This window comes from Populus alba, chromosome 6 (genome assembly GCF_005239225.2).
Source record: "Populus alba chromosome 6, ASM523922v2, whole genome shotgun sequence".
NCBI lineage: Eukaryota > Viridiplantae > Streptophyta > Magnoliopsida > Malpighiales > Salicaceae > Populus > Populus alba.
Window position 1 is genome coordinate 2,369,652 of NC_133289.1, and position 10,451 is coordinate 2,380,102.

Sequence of the window (10,451 nt, forward strand, 5' to 3'; positions counted from 1 at the left end):
CATGACATGAAAGGTAAATTATATATGCAGCATGATTTGAGAGGCAAAAGGCATGGACCTAGCCAGAATGTCATTTGCTTGCCGCTTTTTAAGAGGTTATTTTGAGCTAAATTTAGTGAAACAAGTTCCCAAGTACCCCACTAGCTAGATCCTCACTTCTTCCCTTCTACCTAATTTATTACTGTGATAGCTAATGGGGAAATTCCACGTATTAGAAAACAGGCAGAATTAAGTCCAAGAACACCATTGCATCTGAGACTCCACGGTCTCTACCCTTGACTATTCTTTTCTTGTCTACGTATGGCATGTTATGGAATTAAGTTATATTTGTTTTTAATATATTAAAATAATTTTAAAAAAAATTACACCGAGACTTATAGCCCAGCGGTGGCAAGGACTTCCTTGCCTCTGCATCCTGGGTTCAAGTCTCAGCGTATATGCATGTCACCCCCGCAGTGCCTTATATGTTCACTGGGTTTACAGGATGTTCAGTGAGCCGTGAGATTAATGGTGATGCCCGCAAGCTGACCCGAATACCCATGTAAATCAAATAATAATAATAATAACAATAATTTTAAAAAATTAATTTAATATTTTTTTGGAAAAAAACACGGCATGACCTATATATCAAAACTAAATCATTACGGTTAGATGATTTCATGCGCTCGATTCTTCATCTCCACAACATTCAAACGCTAATTATAGTGATTTGTGGAAAGTTTTCATATCAACACTAATTACTTGGAAACTTGTTTTTTTTATATTAAGTCATTGTTTGTGTTTCTTTTTCGTTTCAAAAAAATTTTAAAAAAAAATTTAAATTTTTTTACTTTAATTAATATTTTTTAAAAGTTTTTAGATCATTTTGATACACTAATTTTAAAAATAAAAAAAATATTTATTATTTTAATACATTTCTAAATAAAAAATTACTTTAAAATATATAATTGAAACCGCATTTACATACATATATATATATATATATATATACATACATTAATTAGTGAAATTTGTTAGTAACAAAAGTGTTCGTCATAAAGTTGAAATTTTTTCCCAAGAAAAAGGAATGGAAAATAATTTATTTGCTAATTTATGTATTTCACATTTCATTTTAAATATAAAGGAAAGAATTTTCTCATCAATCCATCCGTTTACTTGCGGGCAACCAAATTTAGTCTTAAAATGAAGAAAATCTGTCTCAAAATATTTTTAATAAATTATGCTGTTGTTTTAAATTTAAATGAAAATGAAGAAGACTTATTTATAAATTCACCTTTTTTAGAAAAAAGCTCCTGGAAACTCTTAAAAGAAAGAAATAATTATAATATATCTTTTTTGTTTCCTTGCTAAAAACTCCTGTAACGCCGTTATAACAGAATCTCTAAGAATCCCAAGCCGAATAAAGCCATGCCATGCTGAAGTTGACAAGAGAAGCTAAAGAGTACGGGAGCACAGGTAATACCGTGATAGGTTTGTCCTGTTAGCTACTGTTATTTTTAAAAAGTATTTTTAATTTTTTTTAAAAATATATTAAAATATTTTTTAACATTAATATATCAAAAAAATCCAAAAAAAAAAATCAAACTTTTAACCATGAAAAATCCAAAAGCTTTCGTCATCTGCGACAAGAAAACCAGGGAAAAATATTGTTTAAAATATGAAAACGACAAATCGCATAGTTGCAAAAGAAATGAATTGTTGGGTTAATAAGTTAATATGTGAATCGTTGAGTTGCTCCGAGTTTATATTTTTATTATTTTTTTAAGATAATTCTTATTATTAACCCCACAAGATCTAAACTGAATTTAACTAGATCAAGTGTTAATCCGATCTGGTTAAATAAATTTTAGTAAATTAATATATTATTTTAATTTAACTTGGAATTTAAATCATAAATTTCTCGAATAAACAACCAGTCAGATTTGTTTCGACAAAAAATATCAAATCAGACCTTCTACTTCAAATTTATCTTTCTTTCTTTCTTTCTTTTTAATTTTTTAAAATAATATTATTAAAAAATGTATACGTCACCCATTTCGTCATGCCACGCCAATGTGTTACATCACCGCTCGCGCCATTTATGCCCTTTTTGTTTGAAATTTACTTTTAAATTTTGATTTCTCTCAGTCTAGAAAGTCTCCACCTTTGTCTTCTTCCTTGTCCATATACCACCTAGGGGTCGTTGTGGGCCATTGATCAAGAAACACCATGATTGATTTGATCTTTATCGATTAACACAAACGCATTCTCTCTCTTTCTTTTTTAAATTGGAAATTTAAGTAAATTCGGACATCCCTCATGCATATCCTAGAAGAAAACTTGTTCGTGTTCTCCATGTGATTTAGATAGCGTGTGGAAATGTATTTGTATTTATATTTTTAAAAATTTTAAATTTTTTTAATATATTTTAAATAATATTAATATGCTGATTTCAAAAATAATTTAAAAAAATAAAAAATATTATTTTAATATATTTCAAAATAAAAAATACTTTAAAAAATAACAAAAACCACACTTATAAACAGTTTATTAACACCTTTAGCTAGCTTTTGCTAATGGTATAATCTATGGATATGCTGTCTCCGTAGAAAAGAAGATGTTTTTCTTTTCTTTTCAAATTTTTAATTTTAAAAAGAAGGTTCCAGTTCATTGTGTAAAAATTTTCTTGGTATAGTTGTCTACCCGTAAAAGAAGCATAGATTATCGATTATGGAATTACTTATATCTAATGGTTATGAAAATCAAAACTTAAATATGTATATGATTTTCACATCTCGAACAAGCTCTTAATATTCAGTGCGAGAAGGTGCGGTTATATCCACTATTTATTATCATTATATTTATTACTTGTCATTATTTTATAATAATATATAGTTATTATCTCCAGATAAAAAAAAAATATCGAGCTGGATCTATTTTTTCCATTTGATAAAGATCCAAGAAACTTGTGTGGTTAAATTCACTCGATGCATGGAGGTTCGAATTTAATTGATTGTGTCGAGCATCGAGATGATCTGATAAAGGTCAAATCTGTAGATAAATGGAGAGAATGGACGAACTCTCCACGGCTGTTCTTTGATTAGTTGAACTTTGCCCACGTGGACTAATCCACACGGTCTATTAAATTGGTCCGGTTTCATTGCAGTCTCGAGCACCCAAACAAGTCTTTAATTAACGTGCCATGAAATTTCTTTGATTATGCGGAAGAAAGCACATGATTCACCGAGAAATGTCTCCAAACGTCATGTCAAGGGAATTCAAATTCTCAAATAGAATGAAATACTAGAAAATTAGTAAATATAAATAAAATATTAATAAAATAAATTACAGTGAAGTTTATTCACAAAATAATTTCTTGTTATGTCATTTGATATACACTAAAGATAATTTTTTTATTGATATATATTAATGGAATTATACTACAAAAAAATTAACATATTTTTATACACGGTAACTTATGTCTTTGAAGCGTTTTAAAAATAAGTTCTATTTGAAAAAATATTAAATTCATGTTTTTTTTTAGTTATCATGATGATATTGATATTAAAAATAAAAATAAATTTAAAAATATAATTTTAATATAATTTCAAAAAGTAAGCACGGTATCAAACACACAAAAAACCAAAATAAATTTGTTACAAAAAAGGAAAAGGAACAATTGATTTGATAGTAGGATGTTCATAACTCGTGGATGAAATAAGTCCATGAATTTGTATATGGTGGATAAGATGCCAAGTTTAGTATCCGATGATTTAATCGATCTTAATACCGCCCCATTCAAAAAATTGATATAAATTTTATAACAAAAACCTCTATTTAATAATCAAGTATTCATCAATTTTCCTCGATAAAATAAGTTTTTTTTCGTTAATTTTTACATTTTTCTTAGTCATACTCCAGGAGACTTATCTTTATCATATTAGATATTTGAATGTCTAAATACAAGCAAATCATTTAGTAAAATAATTTTAATATAAAAATCAAACATCACTCAGTGAAAAAAAATTATACTGACCTGGTTATCCTCACATTCTTTTTAAATAATAAAATTAGTCTCGTTCAGGATTTATAGCTGCTTCTCTCAATAAATATCCTTTCCAAAAAATGAATTTATATTTTCACTATTTCAGAAATATAACAGTGCTTTAATTGTCAGATTAATGTTTCATTGGTCATTTAGTAAAATATATATGCTCTCATTTCAATACGGTTTTCACTTATTATCAATTACTTATGATAACACAATGCAAACTATTTTAAAAAATATATTTTTTGAGTTGAAAATATATTAAATTTTGTATATATATTTTATATTTTTGATGTCATAGCATTCAAAATCATTGAAAGACTTTTAAAAAAATAATTAATTTAATATTTTTTAAATAAAAAAATATTTTTAAAAAGTTTTTTTTCAGAGGGAGAAAAACAATCCCCGGAAGGAGAACAGCGAGGAACGTGGAGGATGGTGTCTAGGAGACACGTGGATTCCAACGTTACCTAACCGCACTTCCCATGCCCTGATACGGCAGTTCATATTTATCCATTTTGGGACACGCCATCACCTACTCCTTGTTTATGGGCCCTTAGACTTTAAATTTTTCAATTAAATATTTTTTCAAGTAACTTTCTAATTACTCTACTGTTTTCTTCAAGGCACAAATTTTCGCTACACTTACCCACACTCACATCATGTCATCATCAAGTCTAGTTGCTCAACTATTTTTTTTTTCCTTTGCTTTAACAAGGATAAATCAAATAACTAGCATGTGAAATTTTAAAAAATTAGCAAGACATTTTTTTAATATCACTATTTTTAAGAGCAACATTGTTAAAATATGTTATTTATAGCTTAACTGGTCGATTCATTTGTAATGATCAATTAAACTAGTTGATTAGTTCTGAAAATAACAAGAAAAATCTTAAAAATAAAAATATTGAGAGGCATCAACAAGAGTTTTTATATTTAAAGATCTGACGGTTCACATAGCGACATGGTGGCTTTTATGGGGAAAGTAGCATCCAAAAACTCCTATAAGACTTTAAGCACAATCTAACAGTCAAATAAAAAGTTATAGCTCTCTTAAGCTGTTATTCTAGTCTGGCACGACTAGATCTCTTTTTTTACCTAAACATGTCTCACTAGTCCATAAATACATCTTATAGGGCATCAAAGTAATTGTTTGGGGCAAATCATTACTTAGTTATGACATATTTACACATGAATGAGCGTAATCATCCACTATTATGTGGGTAATATTTTTTTCAAATTTTAATTGGAGTTTATTTTTGAGTTTGCAAGGTGGACAAAGATAGTTTTGACTCATAAAAAAAAAACTTTATAAAATCATAGTCTTGATGTAAAACGGTCAACTGATTAATACAACTGAATCCAATTGGTCGACCTATTAAGGTAAAAGATTGGAGTTTGACTTTGTTGCACTTCTATATCATGACATGATTAAATAATTTATTTTTTTTTAAATGATGTTATTTTGCTAAATTTTAATGTTTACTGTGCTGATTTTATAGAAAATTCCTTTTAATTACTAGGTTATTTCAAACCAATTTTCATATATATTAATAAACTTCTTTTCAATTAAAGTTTAATAAAATAATTAGATAGTTATTATCTTAATCAAGACCATATAATACAGATGAGATGTTCTCAGAACTGTTCAAGCAACATATTTAACATCATTGAGCCATGACAACTAAAGTAGATGACTTGAAACCTCCCTCCAACCCAAGTGTTTGAATTGCTCGTGGCGATGCTGGTCGCTCAAAATAAACTATTTTTTATAAAATATTTTTTTTCAAACCATGATCATAACAGCTATCACAATACCAAATATATTCTAAAAACACATCTTTGAATACCTGTTCGGCGGTTTGAAAGTTTAAGTTAAAATAATATTTATTTTATTTTAAAAAATTATTCTAAATATTAATGTATTAAAACAATCTAAAAAATAAAAAAATATTAATTTTAAATAAAAAAATTAAATTTTTATGAAATACAATTTTAACTAATTTTCCAAACGTGGACTTCTAAAGTTTATGAAAATGTGCAATTTGTTTAATTTTTTTTTATCTATTTCTAAAATGCTTGGATTTTTTAAAACTTGATGGACCAAATACAAGATAAATAATATCCCACAAAGATAATTACAACATGAGATACTTTTTTAGATTTGAATTCAAATTTATAATTTAAAAAGAAAATTCATTTAATATTTGAACTAACATGTCAAAGATTCGAATCAATAATGTGTTTTTTTTAATCATGTTTAATAAATAGAAAAAATGCTAGCAAGATAAGAAAATTGCGGTCTATTTGTTATTTAAAAATAAAATAAAAAACATGAACAGAGTAAAGATATAAAACCATGATGGCTTAGCCTCTCAAAGGAAAATTGAGATAAGGATTCGAATATCGTTAAAGTACAAGAAGATTAAAGAGGCAATAAAATATAAAGAAATATGTTTTAGCCGAAAAAGAAGGGACCCACACGCTTTCACCATCTGTGACCCAATGGCCAAAGCCTCCATGTCCACGTGAACTACAGCGATTCGTTGGCAATGGAATCTGCATGGATTGTGCCACACTGAATCATCTGCAGCTTTAAATAACGCTAGCTAGTTCTTTAGTTTCTAGTTTGTAATGATTAAAGAGAATCAAAACCGAGTGAAAAAGCTGTGTTCCATGGCCATCATCATACAATAATGATTGATTGATATATCAGCTTTCACTTTGTACTCTACCCAAATCGGTGAATTTCACTTGTTTTTTAAATGAATTTTACTTGTAAATATATTTAAATATTTATTTTTACAAAACATTAAAAAATAATTAATTTAAAACAAAAAAATAATATATATTTTTTTAAAAACACTTTTAAAAAATAAAATAAACAAGCTCTTGATTCGGATTCTAACTCAATACAGATTCAAGTTATTGAATTATTTTATTATTTGATGGATCACCAGGTTAATTAAAATCTATTTTAACAATATTATTTCATTGTATTTTTTTATTTTTTTTGTTTTTAAATTATTTTATTCTGATTCGATAATATTTAAACCAAATATAACCAGATCACCTAATTGTGGATCAACATGTGAAGTCTTCTAGACTTGGATGAGTTAATAACAAAATTATTTTTTTTTATTAAAAATAATATAGATACCAAGAAAATTACCAAATTATAGGAACATAGTGAACACTATTCTTGTTGCTTTTTTGTTTGTAATTGACATTTGATAATTTGAATTATAAATTTCAAAAAACAAAAATAAAATATCATATTATAAGTACAATGCAACACAAAAACTAACATTCTTTTGGTAAATTAGGATTTAAAAACTTATTTACTCCAAGGGCGAGGCTTTATATTAACTCAGTTCTTGCCACGAAAAGATCCAGAAACTAATGCCTAGTTATTTTCTGATCTATAAAAGTTATCAACTACAATAACTAAACAATCGATGGAATTACTTCATATCTCAATCAAAACACCTCTAATTTTATTTTTCGTTATTTTAAAATAGATAGATGTTACGTGCACACGCGCTTTAATATTTTATAAAGAGAAAACTACAAAAAGCGAAAAAAATAAACAATAAAACAAACGAAGGAAGGGGTCGGGAAGTGAGATTGCGCGTTAAGGACGCCGAGCGACACGGCTTGATCTCCAAGAGCCCACGATAGCTCACTGCTCCTTCCTCACCACTTCACCCTTTTATTACCACTTGTCTCTGGTAGTAAGCTCACGCTCCATTTTAAAATAAAGGACCAAATAAAATAAAATAGTTTCAAACATTAGATTCCATTAAAACGTATGAATTGAATTTGATTTTATTGATTTTATTTTTATAAATATATACAAAACAAACTTTTTATATTTATAAACAAGTTAATTGATAATTTTTTTTTTTTTTAATCTTATCACATGCATTGTTTAGCAAGGATTACCATACCATCAACTTACTACTGATATCAAATCATATTATGTGCCACGACAGATAAAATCATGGAAATTTGATGATTTTTGTATTTTATTTTGTGTTTTTGTCAAGTAAAGAGTAGTCACCATTACGCTCATCATCAATTACAATTAGGATTGGCCTATTTATTTTTGTGTTTTAAAAATATTTTAAAAAAATTATTTTTTTTTTTTTTTTTTTTGTTTTTAAATTAATATTTTCAAGTAAAAAATACTCTTAAAATCACAAAATCCAATAGGATGTCAAGGTTGGTACTTGCATGACCCTAAAAGAAAAGAAAAAGTCGAAACATGCCCTTAAACTATAGAATTTTGTAAAACGTTTTAGACGGTGCCAATGAGAGAAAGGATAATATTGATAATAATTAAAAGTTATGGACCAAAATGAAACTTGTTTTATAGTTGAGCGACTGCCAGGTGAATTCCCCAACAGTAAATCTGCTAGCATAACCATGGTTAATCTTCAAGCTCCCTCAACACTCGAAAGAGTCTAACCTTCCGTACTTAACAATGGACGCGTGTCCCCCCTACCAACGCGGTTTCTCCTTCTCCACCGTCCTATTTATATCGCTCTACTCCCTGCGTTCTTACTCCCTCCCTCCCATCTCTCCAACATAACAAAAACTCTCTCCGCCTCACGACACAAAGACCTTGCTTCTCACGGTCACCGCTTCTTGGTTGCCGGCCAAACCAAATCCCTTCTTAACTGCGTTCCTCCCATCCCTTCTGTCAACCCAACAATAGATATTTACTTCTTGCTAAAAAATGTGTTGAAAACACCTCAAAGTTGGTTTCTTTTGCAAATTTACATTGTTTTCTTTAAAATTTAAGGTTTCTAAATTAGATACTGCTAGCAATATGGCATCATCAGAGAACTTGGCAAGTCTTGAACCATGGAATATGATGTTTAGGCCAAATTTTCCTGATTTTTGGCTTCCTGAAGCCTATGCTCGCGACACAGAAACTCTAACAAAAGCCCTTCAAAAATCCCTCTTTAACAACATAGATGACACTCCTACAGACACAAACACCGATGATAACAGCACTAACTCTTTCTCCATGAACGAAACTTTTTCTTCAAATTCATTCAACCCGTTTACCAGCCTAATCGAGACGGCACCCCCGACTCCGACGGCCTCGAACGTTTCTGGGTCGGACCCAGAAACGGCTGGAGCCACCAAACGCCAGAGAAACTTGGTCCCGGGTGCTACTGGGAAGGTTTCGAAACGGAAGACACGAGCTTCCAAAAGGTCTCAGACAACGTTTATAACAGCGGATCCGGCTAATTTTAGACAGATGGTGCAACAGGTTACCGGTGTTAGATTCGGCAACCCACAGGTTTCAATGGTTCCTGTTTTGAAACCTGAGCCACAGAGGCCTGGTGGCCGGTTGCTAGGGGGTAGCGGGTACTTGCCAACGCTTGATACGTCGGCGTTTTTGCTTGATCATCATCAACAACATCATGTGGTCACGGGGTCAACTTCTGGATCTAGTACCGGGCCTGAGTTTGGGCCTGGACCGATTTTGTTTACCCAGCCCATGGCGGGGGATGTTGGTGTTCGTTCTAGTAGTGGTTTAGATTTCGACGCTTTCTCTAGCTTTCCCACTCTAGAGTCATGGAAGGTTGTGTGATAATTAATAAATTTAGGGTTTTTGTTTCCCCCCACCTTTTTCTTGGTATGTTGGGAGGCAAGTAAGGTGAAGGATTATGTGTAGTATGTGTTTATAATTTTGGGACACCTTGGTTTAGACTATACTTCTTCATAGCCTTGTTTATTTTGTATTTCTGTTTATGTAATGTAAAACTTCATCCAATGCATTAGTATATAGTTATTAATGATTTATGCTACTTCATCCTCGCTTCATTTATGTCTTGAGATAATAAGGTGCCATTCAAGTGTTTTGGTAATGTTTCAGGAAAAAAAACCAGATATAAAAGAATAAAAATAAATATATATTTTGTTGAAGAAATAAATATAAAATGAAAGTGTAAACATGTTATTTCTATCTCTATTTTTATTTTTTTTATTAACATTTTTGTCTTGATTTTTATGATAACTTGAATGCCTTATTCTCCTTGCTAAAAAAAATAATAAATCTTTTAAAAAAGTTTAAATCAATTCTTCCTACCGCCCGACATGTCTGGCTAGTGGCCATATTTCTTACGTAAACTTACTTTCATCAAGAGGTAAGAACTTGGAACTCTTGCTGATCAATTTTTTATTTTATTTTATTACAAGCAGTAACTTGAACTCGAAACTTTTCAATATATCTATTGATTGTTTTCGGGTGGTTGTGTTAGGTGATTAGGTCTTATCAATTCGTAAAGTTTATTTAATTTTCCAAAGTTTTGCTAGTAGCCATAGGATTAGGTAACCCTAGCAAATCTTGGTGACAATTGTCGTTTTGCATACCTCAAGAATACTCGGATTACGCATGAGGGAGCAG

General features: G+C 29.7%; 1 protein-coding gene across 1 annotated transcript; it reads left to right on the forward strand.

Moving 5' to 3' along the window:
- The first annotated feature begins 8,585 nt into the window (after nucleotides 1-8,585).
- LOC118052990 (calmodulin-binding protein 25) lies at nucleotides 8,586-9,852 on the forward strand. The gene has a single exon (XM_035064099.2). The coding sequence runs from the start codon at nucleotides 8,862-8,864 to the stop codon at nucleotides 9,633-9,635; it is 774 nt and encodes a 257-aa protein (XP_034919990.1). The 5' UTR covers nucleotides 8,586-8,861; the 3' UTR covers nucleotides 9,636-9,852.
- Nucleotides 9,853-10,451: the final 599 nt, after the last annotated feature.